The 20,993-nt window shown below is 33.5% G+C and overlaps 1 protein-coding gene across 2 annotated transcripts in view; it reads left to right on the top strand.

The window, feature by feature from the left end:
- Window positions 1–16,254, top strand: part of LOC129221533 (filamin-A-like) — a 112,966-nt gene extending 96,712 nt beyond the window's left edge. For both annotated transcript variants that reach the window (XM_054856024.1, XM_054856025.1), the window contains exon 16: window positions 16,087–16,254. In XM_054856024.1, the coding sequence (XP_054711999.1) occupies window positions 16,087–16,104 (18 nt within the window). In that variant the 3' untranslated portion in view covers window positions 16,105–16,254. The remainder of the gene's footprint in view (window positions 1–16,086) is intronic.
- The last annotated feature ends 4,739 nt before the right edge of the window (window positions 16,255–20,993 follow it).

The following is a 20,993-nucleotide window of genomic DNA, read 5'->3' on the forward strand; positions in this document are numbered from 1 at the left end:
ACGCTACCCGATTTTTCTTGTTCTTGATCCGATTCATTAACGGGGTAAGACAACGCGTTTGAATTAACGCTAAAATTTGGGTCAGAAAGACAAACTAGATCTTTCCACCAAATTTTATGTTCTTTTAACTTAGTTGGCAGAAACTCGCTGCTGGCGCAATCCCCTGGGATGTCTTCACTACTTACGTAAAACCAATTTTCAAACGGGGTTAGTTTTTGAAATTTTGATACTCGATTTGTGACAAATACTTTCCATCTATGCGATTCCGATTTTATCCAGTCTAAAACGATTTGCGAGTCTGTATAAAAGTAGTCGAAATCTGTTACAATCAAAAGTCGATTCTTAATGCTTTTATACAAGAGGCTCAATAATACTGCAGAACAAAGTTCTAATTTCGGTAAAGTAATTTTCTTTAAAGGAGCAATTCTAGTTTTCGCTACTAGAAAACTGACACTTAATTTCACCGTTTTCCAAACGGAAGCGTAAATAAATTACTGCTTTTTGAGACGCATCACAAAATGCATGAATTTCAACGGATTTTGAAATTGAACACTTATTTTTCAAAAACTTCGCGGAATTTGAATTTCTTTCAAATGCATAAGTTTAAGTTCCGATGCGAATTTCTGCCATTTGCTCATAATCTGTTCTGGTAAATTTTCATCCCAGCCTATTTTCTCTGACCACAGTTCTTGAATTAAAAGTTTTGCTAGTAATTTCGTTGGAGCCAGAAATCCTAGTGGATCATAAATTTTAGCGATATTGGAAAGTAATTTTCGTTTATTATTTACTTCGCTTGGTGGCCTAATTTGTATTCTAAAGTAATCGGTGATAGAGGATCCCACTCTATACCCAATACCTTATAATAGATTGCTCTTCCCCCAATTCTTTAGGATAAATAGTCGCTAAGTCTTCGGCCAAAAATTCTATTACCTTCGGGTCATTTGATAACCACTGACGCAAAGTAAATGCACCTTTTTTCATTGATTCATTCATTTCAAGAACAACATTTTGAGTCTCTAATGTTGAATCCGCTTCTGTAAGTAAATCATCCATATAGAAATCTGTGTCTACGATTTTCGCGGCTTTAGGAAATAAAGACTTCATCTGCAGCAAATTGCTGAATAGTCTTTACTGCTAGATAGGGCGCACATGCAGTGCCATATGTGACTGTTAAAAACCTGTAATCTTTGATTTCACTAGTTGAATCTGTTTGCCAACTTTGGAAGTCACAATCTTCCTTAGAAACTGTTATCATCCTAAACATTTTCTCAATATCCGCGGTTAGGGCGATTGAATGAGTTCTGAAATTCATTAGAATAAAGCTTAAATCTAACTGAAGTTTAGGACCCTTGTGTAGAATATCGTTTAGGGATATATTTTCTGACGATTTTGCAGAAGCATCGAATTCTACTAAGTTTAGTAGTTGTGCTCTTAAATAACACCATGATGAGGCATGTAAAAATATTTAGAATTTAGTATTTCATTTTCGGGTACTAGCTCCATTTGATTTAAAGCAATGTATTCTCGCATAAAACCATTGTATCGTTCAGCAAGAATTTTGTCTTTTTCAAATTTCTTTTCTTGAGATAGAAACCTCGAAACTGCTTTAGTCCTGGACTCGCCCAAGTCAATTTCTTTTTTATAAGGTAACTTTATTGTATATTTTCCACTAATATCCCGTTTAGTGGTGTTTTTGTAGAATTGTACGCATGTAATTTCCTCGCTGTTTAAATTGCCCTTGTCTTCGTTTGGAATTTAATTCAACTCCCAGAACTTTTGGAGGGTTAAATCCAATTCTTGATTTACATCATGATTAAAATTTGTAACTTTTAGATTTTGGAGAATATGCCGAAACTTTTCCCATCAGCAACCAACCCAATTTAGAATCAAATGCACCCGGAGCATTCTGTTTGTTTTTTATTCGTTCACCTTCTATCGGGTCTAGAAGAACATCAGCACCGATTATTACGTCTACTGGTCTAGAAATGTGGAACTACTAGTTTTAAATTTTTAAGACGAGGCTAGTTTACATTAGTCATGTTGCAGTTGGGTAAATCCATAGTTTGGTTTTTAACAACCAATGCATCCATAAAGAATTTATTTGAATTGAAATGGGGTGTGAATTCTAATTTTACTATTTTACTTGATTGACTTGTGATTGAATTCCCTATTTCCTTTACTGTGCAATTACAAGTAGCTGAATTATGACCAACTGCTGAAAACAATCTTCCGATATTAGAGAATTTTGGGACCCACAGTCGATAAGAGCTGTACAGCCCTGAAAACCACCCATAACATCTTTTACATTAATCATGGCTGTGGTTAATAGTGTTTTCTCAGAATTGCTGGCACCCGAAAGGGATACCGCATTAGAATCATGTTGCACAGTTTGTGACAGGTCAGAATTAGAATTTTCATTCTTAAGAGTTTAATTCCGTTTCATGAGTACTAGATTTATTTGACTGAAAATGCAGTAAAGTATGATGATTTCTTGAACATACCCTGCAATGCATTGTTACTTTACAATTGTAAACATCGTAATTTTCTCTTAAACAATTAAAACATGGTTTGCGTTTTTTAACGAATTCTAGTTTATCCCGGAAGTTCAATCCCGATAACTTTGAACATCTAAATATCGTATGATTAGAATTGCAGTACGTGCAATCAATGGCTTTTGCAAATGCAGCTTTATATGTTGTGTTAGTATAAGTAAGCGTTTGAGCTTTAGACTTTTCTTCCTTCGCGTAAGAATCTTTTGATGAGTGTACAATTCTAGCGTTTAATTCTAAGAATTGCATGAATTTCTGATAAGAAGGAAACTCGTAACTTTCTAAAATTAACTCCCACTGTCTTCTTATGTTTTCGTCTAGGTGTTTCTGAAGGAAATGTATTAGTATAATCTCTGATTATTTGTTCAGTTTCAAACCTAACGTATTCAAATTGCGCACCGATTCATTGCAACAGTATCATTTCATGCAGAAATTTTCAAGACATTTTACCCGACTAAGTTGAATATCTTTGTGCATAAGGAATATGAGAGTTCTCCCTTATTATCATAGCGGTTTGAAAGTGTTTCCCATGCTTGAGCGAAATTTGCTTCAACAACCTTTAATTAATCTGTGTGCGTTTCCCGATACAACAGCATTTAAATATTTCAATTTTTGACAATTGTTTAATACTTTGTTTGAACCTATAGCTGAGGTAAAAACTTGCTTAAAGCTTATCCAGTTTTGAATATCACCGTCAAATGTGGGCAAATTGAATTTCGGTAGTTTTGAATTACGTTTGGGTTCTATCGTTTGACTGTTGAATTAGCACTTTCTTCCGTTGGTTTAAGATCTGATAGTATTCTTTAAATTTGACTTTTAATGATATGAATTTTGATGTCTTAGCTTTACGAAATTTTTCGTAATCATCGGTCTCTTCTTCGTTTTCAACTTGCATTACTTCTAGAATTACATTATTTAAAATATCTTTGTGTCTTCTAATTTCGACAATAAATTTTCGTATAGAAAAATATCTGTATCTGTTTTAGCAATAAAGTCTTTTAGCAATGATTCAAATGTACACACTTCTTTTAAATGTAAATTAAACTTAGCTTGAGCTAATAGTAATTTTTTGACCATATTTGCCACACTAATAGATTAAAGCAGTTTTAATACTTGAATTTTCAAAAAAAAAAAAAAAACACGGACCATATATGGTATACGATGCTTGTCCGTTCAATTTAGGTTAGTTTTAAACTGAGACAGATGACATCTTAAATAAAAAAAATTCTTCTTTTATTTACGATATTTACAATGCCGCTTCTTGGCCAGCAAACAACTGAAGAGAATAATTGAATCTTTGACTAAGTATAATGGCCTTCAATTAAAGTTTTAAATACAAAAGCCAAGATAGTCCTTTGATATTATCTCTACTAATAATAAAGCTGAAAGTCTCTCTCTCTGGATGTCTGGATATCCGGATCTCTGTGACGCGCAAAGCGCCTAGACCGTTCGGCCGATTTTCATGAAATTTGGCACAAAGTTAGTTTGTAGCATGAAGGTGTGCACCTCGAAGCAATTTTTCGAAAATTCGATGTGGTTCTTTTTCTATTCCAATTTTAAGAACAAAAATATCATAAGATGGACGATTAAATTGCGAAATTATCATAACGTGCAACCGTAACAGGTGCACAAGCCAATTGGCGAGATACGAAATTATCATAATGTGGAACCGTAACATGGGCACAAGCCAATTGGCAAGATACGAAATTATCATAACGTGGAACCGTAACATGGGTACAAGCCAATTGGCGAGAAAATTCACAACACATTATTTGTAAATGTACAGGTGAACCAAAAGACCTTTTATTTTTCTATTCTGGGCAAAGCCGTGCGGGTGTCACTAGCAAATAATAAATGAAAAGTTGCTTTCCTGGTGTCTTCCCAGTCTGTGGTGTGAAGAATATGTACTGTTGAGATTGACTCGTTATAAACTGATGCATGAACGAACTGGCGACGACGACCTTACTCATAGTGCAACTCGCACTTTTAACCAGTTCGCGGTGTATGACGTATAACCTCATCATTTGCATTTCGGGAGGAGACTCTCACCATGTTTGCCGCAAAAGGGGGTAACAAAAGTTTTTCATCTAAAACAACTAAAATATACAGATTTAGCCAACGAGGTTTCTTAAGGTACTCCTTTCCTTTTCTGTTGAAAGGGGTGTTCTAAAATTGGATTTTAGAACTTCAATTTCGCAATAATTCCAGGGGAATGTTTCGACCCCCTCCCCCGAAAGTCGGCTAAAATTGCGCTTTTTTGAAACTTCAGTTTCGAAAAAATACCAGATGTTAGTCACTGAACCCATTCTTTACCCTAAAATTTCCCGACGTGTATAAAATCGCGTCTTCATGACTCACATTGTACAAAATGCCCAGGGGGGAGGCTTCCAAACTTCCTATCCTACCATCGCCAAAAATTCCCTTTTTGAAACTTCAATTCCGAAAAGTTTCTGGGGCGGTGTGGGGGAGATTCGAACCCTATTCCTTTTCTTAACATCATCAACAAGGGCCGACATTTGCATTTGTACTACAATTCAGAAAAAATGCCGGTGCACGTTCCCTCAAGGGAGGCACGATAGCCCCACCCTTGTATCCGTCCTTGGGGGTACAAGAGCAGATGCTGAGTCAAACATGGAATCCTCAGGGCTTCAGTGGCGTAGCTAAAGTGTTTGCTGTTTCTCAATTTGCCGCCCTTTCGTTGTGAAATAGCTAATGCATTTAACTGCAAAGGGTGTTTAAATTAAAACTAGAAATTTAATTTAAGACAAAAAGAGATAATTAATTTCTGCGTACATACAAAAGAAAAAGAAGAAGGGTGGGGGAGGCCTACACTTGGAAAAAAATTGCTAAACTTACCTTAAAAAAACGGTTTAGGCAATTTTTAGTAAAGTGAAGAGAAAGGGCGGGTTTGGTTTGCTCCCGATTTTTTTCAAATCAGTCTCTTTTAGTGTTTCTTTGTTCACGTTAGGGATCGGTGGCCACTGCAAGGAAATGTTTCGAAATCAAAGTTTTAAAATGCAGCTTAGGCTACTTTGTGGAGAGGTTAAGAAAATCTGGAATGGTCGGATACTCAATTCGCAAATTTTCAGCTCTGAGATATGCAATTTTAGGCCATCTTTGGCAACGCAATTGTATGTGTAATGCAGTTGTAGGCGTTAGATGGGAGAAGGGCGTTGAGGTTTCTTACTGAAATATTTTTTAATTGAAATCAATTTTAAATGTATCTTTGGTGATTTACTGGAGTGGAGAAGGTTTGATTTCTTTCTTTGAAAATTGTTCAGCACTAAAGTCTCAAAAACATTATTCTAGGCTGCCTTTGGTAATGTTAAAGGATTCCCTAACAACCTAATAGCACCAAAAATGGTGTGAAACCGGGCGGCTCTCTCGTAGAAAATTGCCGTAATTGACGCCCAACTTCGGGCTTTGCTTGATATTGATAATGTTATGAGCAAAAAGAGGCAGTGGGAGGTTTCCCTCCCAAAATCTTTCTTAAAGCTAAAGTTCATTTTAGGCTATCTTTGAGGAGGAAGGATTAGCGAGCACTCCCACCCATGCAAGTTTTTATGAGCGAAATTTTGGGCCATCTTTGGGGACGTTAGGAAAATGTATCAGGAGCTCGGTTTTCCTTCCTCGGAAATTTTTCAAAATTGAAGTTTCCCAAACGCAGTTTAAATCATTGGAGACGTTAGATGAGGAGTGCGGGATGATTAAAGTGTCGTTCTCGGAAAAATTCCAACACTGAAAGCCTAAAAACGTATTTTAAGCTATCTTTGATTACGTTAGGAGATAAAGGATAGTCTAGGATCAAATGAGGTAGTGAGAAGCAAAGGGATGCAAGTGGCAAAATTAAAAATTTTGAGATGACTAGTGCAAATGGTAGTTGAACCTCTCCTCTATCTTGGGACAAGAGATTGTACTAGTAGCCCCTGGTAGGTGCTGCTGTATAGCATGATTTTAAAAAAAATTTCAATGAAAGCCTACCTACGATCTGATCTTTAAAGCGTATTACTCGAAACTTAAAATAGTCTACTTGCATCCCTTTACTTCTCACTGCCTCAAATGATGTTTTCGCAAATTGATATTGAAGTTTTAAAAACGTAATTTTAGGCTATATGTTGAGACTTTAGAAGAGAGGGTAGTAGTTTTCTCCTGGAAAATTTGCTACGTTAGAGGAAAAGACAGGGTTCGGGGTTCAACCCAGAAGTTTTTAAACATTGAGGTCTAAAAACGTATTTCTAAGCTACACTATATGACCAGAAGTATTGGGACACTTTCAAAAATTCAATTTTACGGACTTCTCGAGAAATAAAAAAATAATTGCTCTGTATTTTTTTTTCCACATAAAAGGTATATTCCAGCCGCCATTTTCCAACAAAAATTAAGTCTACTACTTATTTAGGGGGCGAACAACAAATTGATGAAACAGAAGAATGGGTTTTGATTATTTTTCATTGTAAATAGCTGGGAATAAGCTATGAATTTCAGAAATAAGTTAAAAACCTATCTAGAATTTATTTTTATATTTTGGTGAAAGCATCTCTTATACCCAAGGAGATATAGGCATTTCTTTCAAAAATGCAATTTTTTTTTTTGCAGATTTTCGGCTTGTATCACGCAGAGTTTTCCGTCAAACGTTATTAAACTTTCAGAATATTTGACAGCATAATAAAGAAACATAATAATAATATTTGAAGTTAAAATATTGAAAATTTAATGAAATATGAACGTTTAAAGCAATTAATTTTTCACTGCGCATGCGCGTAAGATAGACTTTATAACCTTTCTAATCGGAAGCCCAGATGTATCCTACATCTTATAAAAAAATTTCACCTTGATATCTTTAAAATCTAAAACGTTATCAGCGATCTAATGAGCCGAATTTAAATAATTCTTGGCTAGACGACGAATCGTGAGGTATCGTTCGCGAATAATCCGTTCTTATCATGAATCAATTTGAAACGATAGTAGGAAAGTGTTGCCAGTTTGCGAACGACCCCTTCCATTCGTCGCCTATCCAAGAATTATAGAAATTCGGCTCATTACATCGCTGATAACTTTTTAAATTTTAATGATATTGAGGTGGATTTTTTTTTTTTTTTTGAGTTGTAGGATATATCTGAGTTTTTGATTATAAACGTTATAATAAACTGCTATATCTTTCGCGCATGAGCAGCGAAAAATTGCTTTAAACGTTCATGTTTCATTAAATTTTCAATATTTTAACTTCAAATTTTATTATTATGTTTCTCTGATATGCTGTGAAATATTCTGAAAGTTGAGTAACGTTTGACGAAAAACTCTGCGTGATATGAGCCGAAAACCGTCAAAAAAAAATTTACATTTTTGAAAGAAATACTTATATCTCCATGGGTTTGAGAGATACTTTCACGAAAATATAAAAATAAATTCCAGATAGGTTTTTAACTCATTTCTGAAATTTATAGCTTATTCCCAGCTATTTGCAATGAAAAATGTTCAAAAACCCTTTTTTGTTTCCTCAATTTGTTGTTCGTCCCCCAAATGAATAGTAGACTTAATTTTTGTTGGAAAATGGCGGCTGGAGTGTACCTTTTATGTGAGAAAAACTACAGAGCAATTGGTCTTTTATTTCTCGAGAAATCTGCAAAAATGTGAATTTTTGAAAGTGTCCCAATACTTTTGGTCATATAGTGTATCTTTGGTGATATCAGGAAAAGAGATGAAATATTAGAGAGCTCCCCCTCCTAAAAACATTTTAAAGCTATCTTTCACGCCGTTAGGCTACAGAGTGGAAGTGGGAGAGGTTCCCAACCGGAATTATTTGAAACTGAATACGCCAAAAAAAATTTTAGACTATGCTTGGTCAAGTTGAGGGACCGAACCAAATGTTGAAAATTGAAATTTTCATAAAAAGGAATAGACGAACATGTGATCCAAAGTTGTAAAATATATTTTATACTCTCAAAAGCAAGAAAACATCCATACCTTTTACTTCTTTTGAAATAGAGTACTCTTATACTGAATGAGAAATCAAAGCAAATTCTGCAACGTATTAAACCACCCATATGATGAGCAATAATTGTTTCGTGTACTATTTTTCTCCTCCCCCTCCCTTTCTTTCTTAATCTTATCACCATTTCCATGAAGTAAAAAAAAATATTAAAAAAAAAAAGGTTTTGTTTCTCTAGGAAGTTTTTAAGAAACCTGTTAACTCTTTCTTATAACGAAAATTAGAAAACTTCATTGTTTTCTTCCTCCTCGAGAGCTAACCTCTACAGTCTAAAAATTTCGATTTCGATTCCGAGTAGGCCGTGGTAGCCTGATCGGTAAGGCATTGGACTCGGGGCCGGAGGGCCTCGGGTTCGATCCTTGCTGGTCGAAGACCCACCGTCGTCATTAAAGGGGACTGGGCGACGTTAAATATGTTCGTGGTCTCAATGTCCTCCAAGTGAAACGATACCTCTGGGGGTGCTAGCACCAGGTAGCTATTAGCTCTTGGACTAGTTCTAAATTCTCATTAACTCTTGATCCGGTGATGGTGCTGCCATCTATCGGTATATAAAATAATAGAGGCAAGGCACTCAGTATGCAGACCTCGACATAAATGCAGTTGAAGTCAGTTGTGACTCTGAATCGAATCGATTCCGAGTCACAACTGACTACAACTGTGTTTATGTCGAGGACTGCATACTAAGTGCCTTGCCTCCATTATTTTTTTTATACCGATAGATAGCAGCACCATCACCGGATCGACCAGTTAATGAGAATTTAGAACTAGACCAGGAGCTAATAGTTACCCGCTGCTAGCATCCCCAGAGGTATGGTTTCACTTGGAGGACATTGAGACCACGAGCATATTTAACGTCGCCCAGTCCCCTTTAATGACGACGGTGGATCTTCGACCATCGCTGTTCGAATTCAGGACCCTGCGGCCCCGAATCCGACACTCTACCGATCGGGCTACCACGGCCCCTACAGTCTAAAAAAACATTGGTCTCATGACTGTCCACTGCCGCCTCCTCAGAAGAAAAACAAGGATATGTACTGATATGCTATCAAGAAAGGCTTTCGAAACTTTTTGAAAGAAAGCAGAGTTTTGTATAAAAGTGATTTTTTTAACCTGGTAGTGATGCAAAAGTTTTATAATTCGCAAATTATCTCTTTATCTGCAGTAGCAGATTAAAACCATAATCTCCTTATCTGAAAAATACTTTTATTTTCCTCCCTCAAAAAGTCCCATACGGGGCGGACCGCCCCACCCTAGTTACGCCACTGCAGGGCTTACACCCACTGAAAAGATGAACGGCTGAGTCAACCATGAAATACTGTTAAAAAAATCACATCAAAAAAATAATATACTTTTCGTTTTGCTGGTGAATCAAAAAGCTCCACTACCTGCACACATCAATGCAGAGAAACTCAAGCCTTGAGGAAATGTTTCTCGTCATTTCAAGTTGCATAGTTGACCGCAACCGTAACTTTAATTTTCTGTTTGTTTACATTTTCTTGAAATTTTGCATGTTGATTCGCCGAGTTGTAAGTTTCGCCGAAATTTGAGCTATTTAATACACTATCAATTGCTGAAAACGTTTAACAACTTTTCCTTTAAAAAAAAAAAAAAAAAAGGTAAGAATGAGTTTCTATTCTGAACTAGACTATTAAATACAGTGGCTCCCAAAAGTGTTCGTACACTTACGACTTTCAATGAAATAGGCTCCGGTCCATTGGTTAGAATTAATTTTTCGAAATAGGTATTTAATCATAAGATCTATGATTAATTTTTAACAAAACTACATGAAAATTTATAATGAAAACTTAATTTTTTTAAAAATCCAAAACCAAAAAGTACCGGAATCGTACACTTTAAAAAATGTTTGTATATTATGGAATAATCTAAATTTTTTATTAAGTTGTTAGTGAGTAGAATATCATTTAACATCCACAACAGCTTTTAAATGTCTGCGAGTATATTTCAATGTTTTTTTTTTTTCTTTTTGTTTAATTTCTGAGTAAGTGTTCAACCACATTTGAGTCTTGCTGTTTCTAGCTCTCTTTTCGTTTCAAAGCCGCATTTTCGTAATCTAGCCTCCAGATATGTGTCTAAACATGTTACATTAGGTTCAAATCTAAAGATTGAGGGGATATTTTCTAAACTTTAGGATAATTTTCGAGGCGCTAGACGCAAACGTTAAAAACTGTGTGCTCCTTATCGTTATCTTGATAAAAAAAACAAAGTTGTTTCCGATAACCAAATTTTGGTTGCTGGTTTTAAATTGTTTTCAAAAATATTTGAATAAACAGCATGAGTCAATATTTTATCAAAAAATTTCAAACTACCAAGTCCTGATGCTATTACCAAATCCTAAGAAAGCAATGAAAGTGGATAAATTACATATTTGCTCCAGAGAAGCTTTGATTCAAATTTTTTTTTAACAATTAGTACTATTAATATTACTGTTGTAAGGCAACAAATTTGTAACGATGGGTTTTATATTTAAACATTTAATTCAGAAATTGCATGAAATTTGCTGTTTTCCATCCTAACCGAAATAATTATTATATTTTAGGATTGAATTTTTTAGCGTTAAGTTGTACCTTAAGATTAAGCAAACAATTAGTGAAATCCCGAAGCCTCCAAGTGGTCAAGTTGCTGAGATATAAGCAAAAGCAAGCCTCAGATTTTTCCATTACAATCAGGCCAAGTATAATAAAAGTGCTTAATAATAATGCAAAACTGAATTCCAACTAGTTTGGTTGTTATATATCATTTCAGATTGTGCCTTACAGCAATCAGAACTTTTTTTCACTTTCCATGGTTCGAGAAAACTCCGTTTTCAGATCGGTTATGCTAGTATTTTAAAATGTCTCATACAGTAAATTTGTCATGATGCAGTAACTTACTTCTATAAGGGAGCAAATTGTATCATCTTTGAATCATGCACAACTCGTAAATGTTGTAATTGGTTAATAAGACTTTTTAATTTCACCCTTAGGACCTGTGAAATAATTCTGAGCAAAGTTCATGTGTTGTATAACTTCAGTGTCTCCAATATTACTTATTAGGGGTGCGACATCAATGTCGATGTTTTTGTTAAAAAATCGATGTTTTACTTTCAATGTTTTTGGACCATCGATGTTTTGGTTTCGATGTTGATAGTTTTGCATTTTAATGGAAAATTATTATAAAATTTGCTCCAATTTTCTCGCTAGGTAATTAAGTTTACTTATGTAATTGCAAAAAAAAAAAAAAAATCATTTTTTAAACCCATTTTATAAGATCAATTTTTCTGTGTAGAGGGTGATTTTTGGGAAGATCACTACAAGATAGTAGAAGTTTAACTAGAGAGTGAGGAAGAGATCAAAGCTATTGGAAGAACCTGACCCTGGTAGTCGGTGTCAGAATTTGCAGTCTATTTCAAGGCTCCAGTTCTTAAACTAAAGGGAAATCCTTTACATTACTACGGTGAAAATTATAACTTTAAAAATTCAGAGCTGGTAAAAGTTGCTTTAAAGTATTTGATAGTGATGGCAACTTCTGTTCCATCGGAAAGAGATGTTTCTCTGAGTGGTGGGATAGTCTGCGAAAAGAGAAATGCACTTCTGGGGAAACAAAGTAAACAAACTTCTTTTTCTCCAAATTGTCAACACCGATATTCGGAGTTACTTATCGATTTTCCCTCTATTACTATTTTTCTTAGAATCCTTTTTGATGTAAATTTACTTTGTTTCATTCAGTTTGACAATATTTCCTTATTACTATAACTAGTTTGTATTAATCGGTGCTTGTCTTATTACCAATTTTTGTCTTAATATAATACCGAGATGTTGCGAAATTTTTATATTCATGATTAGAGATTCAGTATTTTCAATATATTCGTCGGGTACGTATTCTTTTGTATTGCTTAAATTAGTGTAGTATATTCAAAAATGTATGTTATACATTGATAAAAAGATCGATGTTTTTCGGCTGATGTATCAATAGCATCGATGTTTTAATTTCTAACATTGATATTTTGAAACATCGATGTTTTGCCATCAATGTCACACCTCTATTACTTATCTCTTAAAAATAATTTGCATTTTCACAAAACAGTAGTTAGGAGAATGTGCACAGCTGGTTATTTATCTCCTTTAAAACTATTTCTGTACCTCAGAACCAAAGTGACTTAAGTCAAAAAATTGCGATTTTCTGTTTATTAGTGCATTGTATGTTGAAGCCAATTCCGCATCAAGCTACGTAAACGTAATTATTTTTAAAAAATCCTTTTAAATTTTTTAGCAGGGTTAAAAGAACGGGCGTCACATATTTTATATGTGCCAGACAATTTTTTTCCTCTATCCTATAAAATTATCATAATGTGACATACGTTCCTTTGGCTCAGAGGTACAGATTTTACCCCTCTGAAATTTGCAAGAATTAAATAACAGTAACTTACTAAATAACCAAAAAAAAAAAAACAAATGGATATAATTCAAATATGTCCTGTTATAGAATTTTCAGTTTTCCCAGTTAATTTTTTTAAACTAAATTGTTAATTTGTTGAGAAATAAAATGGTTTAATCTTCTAATTAATTTAGAAAGTTAAAAACACTATTTTAAATGTTGTCACACCAAATTTCCCCAGAGGTTAAAATGTTATCAAACTCAAACATTGTACTTTTATTCATACTTGCAAACATTAGACTTTTGGAAACTTTTACGTGTTTTCCATGGAGGAACGCATTTGCTACAGTCAGTGACGCAGCAGGGGGGTGGGGGGTGAAAACACCCCCCAGAGCCAGTGGTTTAAACACAAATGCAAATTCTAATACAGTAGTTTATGCGTATGAGTTGGCTGTTTTGTTCCAAGAAAAAAAAAACCTTCAGAAGATATTTTTGATCAAAAAATCCCCTTCAGAAGGTATATTTGATCAAAAGAAAAAAAAAAACACCTCCAGAAGGTATTTCTGGCTGCACGATTAAAGCTACAGTAGTTTAAACATCTTTTTTGTGACGGATGTGAGAGCGAGACCTTATAACTTTCTTTATACTAAAAGTCCTATCAAATATGTTGTTATGGAAAATTAAGTGTCCCAAAGGATAAACAAATGTAACAAATAATAATTTACACACAATAAAAATGTTTTTCCTACATACAAGTTTGTTGAATTACGATAACTTTAGGCTCAAAAAATAATGAAAAAACAACTTTTATGAAAATGTTTTTTACAATTTCATAAAACTCATGTTATTAGCTTTAATTTGATATATTACTTGTAGCAATAAAGCAATTTTTAAATTTCAACCCTCATGTTCACTTTTTTGTGGAATTGCCCAATACCGTTACTTAGAAAGCTTTTACTATGCCGCCTCTTTTCTTCTCTTTATTTTTAATTTAAAATGTATTGGATGCTTTAGGATTAACCTAAACATAAAGATACGAGGATTTAGTGAAATTGCCGAGTGTTGTAATCAAAAAATAATACACTTAATTTATTTCATACTTTTTAGTGCATATCAAGTTTAGTCTTTGGATTAACTAAAATATTTTTTATTTAAGTTCAAATTAAAAATATTTATTGCATTCACAAATAATGTATGATTAATTACTGATTTATGATAAATTACTTGTTTTCAAAATATTTAATTCAAAAACAGCTGTTTGAAAAATACAGTTACCAAAAGAATAAAATTGCGCCCGTTTAGTTAGTCACTAATGTAACGTTTGTATGATCCACATATTCCTTATTTTATAGTTCAAATATTTCGTGCCAATTGGCAAGTTTTGTTGTTATGATCTGAAGCTCAATTATACTTAAAAATCAATTTTTTTTAAATATATTTCTTTCCAAATTTTGGTAAATTTAATGTTTATCATTCATACATATTTTGGGGGTGTTAAATACTTTTCGGAATATAGTTTAAAAAGATAAAGTAAAATTTCCATATCTTATTTTAAATATCTTTAATGCAAGTCTAAAATTCCAATTTTGGAATAAAAGATCCAAATGTTATTTTCTCAATTGTCTCCACTCTAAGTAAAAATTAAGCAAAAATTATTCCTAAGCAAAGAAACAAGTTCACATTTTTGTGTTTATTTCAAAGTACTGAATAATTCGAGTTGATAAAAATGTATAAAATTAAGTTTTCATTAAAAAAAAAATTAGCTTGCGCAATTGTTTTTAATTAGTCCCCAGCGAGTATTATCATTCCCTCACAACAGTCCCTTTTCTTTTCCAGAATCTTAACAAAATAAGGGTAAGCTAAGCCTTACCCTTATTTCGTTTATTATTACTTATTCGACCTTATAGCTTTCTGATCACTTCTTCAGCAATTTTAATTTGTTTAACAATGTGTATGTTTGCAAGGCGGAAGACAGGCTTTTTTTAACTGCAAAATTTCATGTTCACTTCTAAAATATTGTGCGGTTTATAGAGAACTACGTTATATAGGCCGGTGTTGTAAAGATATTCTACACTATAATACGAAAACACGTGTTATTTGAGGATTCTACGCCACTGTGTTGATTTTTCTTAAAAAAAAAAAAAAAAAAAAAAAAAAGAAGCTATATATATTCACTATTACTATCATTAAAAGATTTTTACAACTGGAATTTATTGCAAGAGAAAACACCTGTTACGAAACAGCAAGAGTCGCCATTTTGAAAAATAGGTAAAGTATGAAATACGGTCACCAAAAATACATGTGGGTTTAGATTGAAAAGCAACCCTGCTACGTAAGGCGAATTCAAGTTAAGTCGCCAGATCTACCCCAACCCATTACCCCCTACAGTGCGGTCATCAATAGGGGAAGTAGTTAATCCCCTGAACCTCTTAGGGAAATTGGAGAGTTTGGAGTACACTTTAGCCTGCATGTTTTGCCAGAATGAAATGATAATTGCCCAAAACTTTGCGATTGTGCCAAAATCTCAAGTAACGAAATATCTCTCAGCATTAGAAGCCTAATTTAACTTCAATCAATTTTGTAGAATAAATACAAAATTATTGTGCTACAAATTTATATAACACTGCTACTCCAGTGTTAATCTATTGCAAATTAATTATTGCATTTGATCTACTTGTCTTTGCTTGAAAATTTATAAGTAGATTATGGAAAAGAAATTCATCCTGACATTTCTACATAATAACCTGTCAGCAATTTTATTGCCTGCAGCAAAACCATCATTCAATTTTCTTAATACAGTGAAACCTGTGCATAACGATACTGTCTATAACAATAACCTTCAAATAACAATATTTTTTTTGGGCCCCAGCAAAATGTCAGCATGAATAATCAAAATGTCTATAACAATAACCTGTCTATTACGATATTTTTTCAATAGGTCCCAACAGTATTGTTGTAGACAGGTTTTACTGTATAAAAAGAAAAAGCATTTACTGAATTTGATGCATCCTTAAACTTGACATAACTTATCTTCCCATTAAATAACACTCAGATTTCTCGAGACTAAAAAAAGGATTAAACGTTTTAAAGTTCCAGATTTTAAATTTTATTAGCTCTACCATCATTCTTTGATATATTAAGACAAAAATTAATCAAAATACTTTTTTTTCCTAGGTAAACGCAGGTAGATAACTTCTAATGTCAACATCTGCTAAAGTGGCCCTGTTTTCAGCAAGTGGAATAGCAATTGCAACAGTTGCGTATGTGCATTTAAAACAAGAATGGGAGCGTCAAAAGTTACATGAAGGAGTGATAAAAGACATGGAAAGACAAAAACTTAATTCAATGAGAAAAAAACTGGATCAATTTGAAAGTGAAAAAACTTAACTTTTTGTTAAATCAATATTTTGTCTTATACCATGTTTAAAAAATAGTTGTCAATAAATATTTTAGTTTATTCTGTTAGTCTTAGTCCAAAAGTTTAAAGCATTAAATTTTCAATACATTAATTTCAAAACATTCAAATGATTATTCCAGAAAGTGCATGAATTTGCAGACTCACTTTTGTGAAACTAAAATAAAATTTTTATCAGCATAGACTTCAAATAAATCTTGGTACAGTAAAACCCCTCCCAACGGACATTTCTCAAATTCGGACACACCTCTACCATGCTTATGCCCAGACAACTTTTAATTACAAGATTTCAAGACAGATATTATTAAACACATCCTGCGACACCCCCTCCCCCCTATGTTGAACAAAAATACTTGTCCCGTTAGTATCCCAGCATTAGAGTTTTTTTACTGTACAATAAATACATTTCTCCGGTGTGTATCATGGAAGGAAGATATGGACATGCATTTTGCATTCTCCTTTTGATTGCTCATCATAAATATACAGGATGAGGACAAATGATAGACCTGATTTCAAAATACCATATTGTCAAAACTAGAGGAAAGTTACCTTTAATTTTAATGTTTTAGGAGATTTTTATGATAAACTAAGATTGTTCCTAAACATCGAAATTTCTATGTATCGATTTTTTTGCGGAACTTTGCTACTTCGATAGAGGTCCGACTGTATTTCCTTTGCTTGGCCCTCAGCTTATTTTTCCACAGTCAAGTAAACTTGCAGTCAAGTATAGTACATATGGTAGAAGAAACTATAATCTGTATACGGAAATTTTCGATTTTTCAATTTTATTTTTATATGATAAAGTAATATGTATGAACATCGTAGGTGAAAATTTTTTCCGATACAATAAGCAGTTTTTTTTAAAAATTAATTTTTAAAGTTCACGCGATTGTGACATCAAATGGCACAGGAAGTGACGTCATGTGCTCTTCTGCCGCGGGAGAAGCTGAAGGACTTGCAGTCGGCTTCGAAGACGAAACGTAAGACTTACCTCCTCGCGTTTCTGGAACATTAAACCTTTCATCCTCTCGGAAATATTCGAATACCATCATTGATGTTACTTGAGGAAGATTATTAGATTGTGCTTTAACGAATTCGGCCTCCATAGTGTGTTCAAAAGGATTATTGAATTTCTAAAAAATAAAAATATCAGCGTGCTCAAAATGTCCATAGCGAAAACAAGGGACCTTCGGCGGAAGGCTGCCCATTAGTGCCCTGCGACGTAAGCTCGTGACGTTTCAGAAGAGCGCACTTTTAAAATTTGGCGATGGTGAATTTTTTAGTTTTGATGGTCAATTAACAATATCCAATAGTCAAAATATGAACATTTAATAGGTTGCAACTTCCCTATTGTGGTAAGAGATGGTATGAGTAGCCCAGGTAGATGTAGCAATACAGTAGGATTTAGACAGACTTTTCAATGAAAGCCTACCTATGGTTTGAACTTAGCACAGATACCCTCTTACATTATATCCCTTTGTTTCTCACTGCCTCGTATTTTAAAATAAAAGTGATACTCATTGTTTTTGCGTAGTTTTTTTAAAACTAGCATTAGTGTAAGGACATATGTGCAGGACAAAATCTTCTGCTGGATCCCGAAAACCACTCAAAAGAAAAGTTTAAAAAGCTTCATAAGATCCTGTTGAACGCAAGTACAATAACTACAAAGCAGAAATACAGTAAGCCAAAGAAATGAACAAAAGTCAAATGGAAAACTATCACAAATATTTATTATTCATTTTCTGAAATGACTATGCATTACATTTGTCCTCTCAGCAAAATGATAATAATTTTTTTTTTTTTGAAATAATTTACAAAGTAAATAGCAAACTATTTGCACCTGTTGCAATATAACTTACATATAATAGTCAATAAGGACTAATTTTATCAAATTATTGCATATAGAATTGAATTAAAATTGCATCCGTTGTGAGAATATGACACATTGAAATTAAATCAATATGTACATTTGTTTACATATGTTAATAAGCATTCACGAGTCCTAACAAAGTTAGTATGAGAAATCTAATTTTGTTACATTAATTTTAATAACTTTTTGACAATACATTAAGCAACTGTCTTTTTACTCGAGATAAAGTAAGCAAAAAGACAACTGCAAATTCTTTACATGAATAGGTTTATTAAGTTATTCTTTAACTTTTCAAAAAAAGGAGGGGGGGGGGGGGGTTACAATCATTTGTAATTAATTTTCACAAAATAATACATAACTTATACGTTTTTTGTTAATAATAGAATATATAAATATTAGAAAACTTTTTTTTTTACAAATATTTATACAACCATTTATTCTTAGTTTAAAAACATTTCAATGATTCTCATAAAATTGCAAATGAAACATAAGTACTTATGAAGGGATTTTATTAATGATGCTAATCATTATTCAAATTCATTAAATATTCATAAATAAATACTCACGGTTGCTGCATAATCATATCTAAAAACTCACTGCATTTTTTCAATCCCAAGGATGAGCTTAAATTACGTGCAAAGAATTTTGAGTTAATTGTATTATGAGTGCTTATAATAATTATAAAACAGTAGTCTCCAGATTGACCAGCCTCTGTAAAACTGGATCTCTGCTTCAACCGGTGCCAATTTAAGTATGAAAACCGAAAAAGAAAGTTTAAAAAAAAATTAAAAAGTTTGTATCATAATTAAAATATTAAAAAAACTAAAGCGAGAAATATCTCACTAGTACGTTGAATGGTATGATTCTTTTTACAATTTAAAAAAAAAAAGGGAAAAAGGATCGCTGACATGGTTTACAATGAACATGGCTACCGTCATATCGCTTGGAGGAGCAGGCATTAGAAATGGCACCATGCTATGTAGGACACTAGTTATCAACTAACCTTATTCTTTTTTAAAAACTGCAAAAATTAAGATCAAATCACTTTAATCTTTCAGCAAAAACAAAATTATTGATTTTTTTTTAACATTCCTATTAATGATACATAAAAATCTTCAAATAAATTCACTCACTCAGAAATTGCTTTTAATTTAAGGTAATTAAAAGCTATTTCATTGTTTAATGCAATTCTAAAAAAAAAGAATATCTTATATGATTTTTTTTCTTTCACCTCACTGGATCACCCCTATCCCAATGAAGCCAGTTAAACGGGAGTCTACTTTATACAGAAGCACATATATAGTTTTGCTTATCAGCAACAATAGACAGGCACGTCACTTGGTGAGGGAGCGAGAGGTCAACTGCCGGGAAATTAATGTATTTAAAGTGTAGGAGTCAAGAATTGGAGAAGATCAACGACTTATGCAATACTACATTATGGGCAAAACATTTATGGATGTCTTTTCATCCATTAGTTAATTTCTCTTGCATTGAAAAAGGCATTCCTCGTAACACCGAAACACATGTCTGCAATTTATAATGTCAGTTTCTGTGGTCTATATTAATAACCAAAAAGTTTAGCTCTGAATTTTTTTTCTAAATTGAAATTTTGAACATTGGCCATCATTTGTTACATTATTAATATGCCACAGCACTAATTATGCTAACTAACTTGGCCAGTATAGTCTTGTTTTAATGCCAAAATTAGTATTCAGATTTCAAATTATTAACCATGTTTTTTGAGTATGTTTACTACAATCCTTAGGGAAGAATATTATAGGAAGGTGTGTCACACACACACACACACACAGAAGACTTGACATCTGCCACAGTACGAAAGTTTCACATACCAACCATTTGGGGAAACAAACTTGGTAGAGTTTCTTTCTATCGATGTTGTTTCCTTATTGATAATATGTTTTCCTTAATAAGCCCTCCAAACCTCTAAGGGAACAATCCCACCCTGCTTTTACAAGGGGAGGGTTATTCCAAATGTAAGGTCGGATCAGTAGCGTAACTAGAGGTTGGCAGGAGTGGCTCTTGCCAGGGGCGCAGCAGCCAGGGGGCAGCATTCCGCCTGATTTTTAAAAAAAAATTAAGCTTTTTTTTTTTTTGGATCATAAAATTTGAAAAATGCTTTAAATTTTTTTTTTTAAACTCGCAAGAAAAAGAGTTAGAGGGGGCATATATATATATATATGCATACATCTACTGAGAAGGAACACTGGGCATCTTAAACACAATTCTAAAAAAGAAAATAAGCAATACTGCCTCCTATTTGCCGAATCAATTTTTTGGAGGTCACAGTGACCTCCGGTGACTACCTGTGCGGGCAACCCTGGGGAGGGGGGACGGCGCAATTTCTTTAGTTCGGCAGGGGCGCTAGATCTCATAGTTACGCTACTGGGTTCGATTCACTGTAATCAACTTGGCGCAGAGAAATTTCTAGTTGTTCCACTATCTAAAGAAGTTTTGTCACCAATGATGAAGTGAACAAAGCTGTTAAAGATTGGCTATCCTCACAGGCGGCCGATTTTTCTAAGGCTTAGACATTCAAAAGCCTGTTGAACAATATCTGCAGGCACCCGAAGCTGAAGTTATATGGAGTTGCAGTGGGCTGGAGTGATGAGTCCCCACAAATGTAATAAATGTTTAAATAATTATGAAAATAACGTAGAAAAATAGAGAAAGAAGTAAGGAATGTACATATAACAATTGTTTTGAAAAAAAAACGAGTTACTTTTGAGTTACTTTTGGAATAACCCTAGTATATACATAAATATGAGAATCTATACA

The sequence above is a fragment of the Uloborus diversus genome, chromosome 4, assembly GCF_026930045.1.
Source record: "Uloborus diversus isolate 005 chromosome 4, Udiv.v.3.1, whole genome shotgun sequence".
Taxonomy (NCBI): Eukaryota; Metazoa; Arthropoda; class Arachnida; order Araneae; family Uloboridae; genus Uloborus; species Uloborus diversus.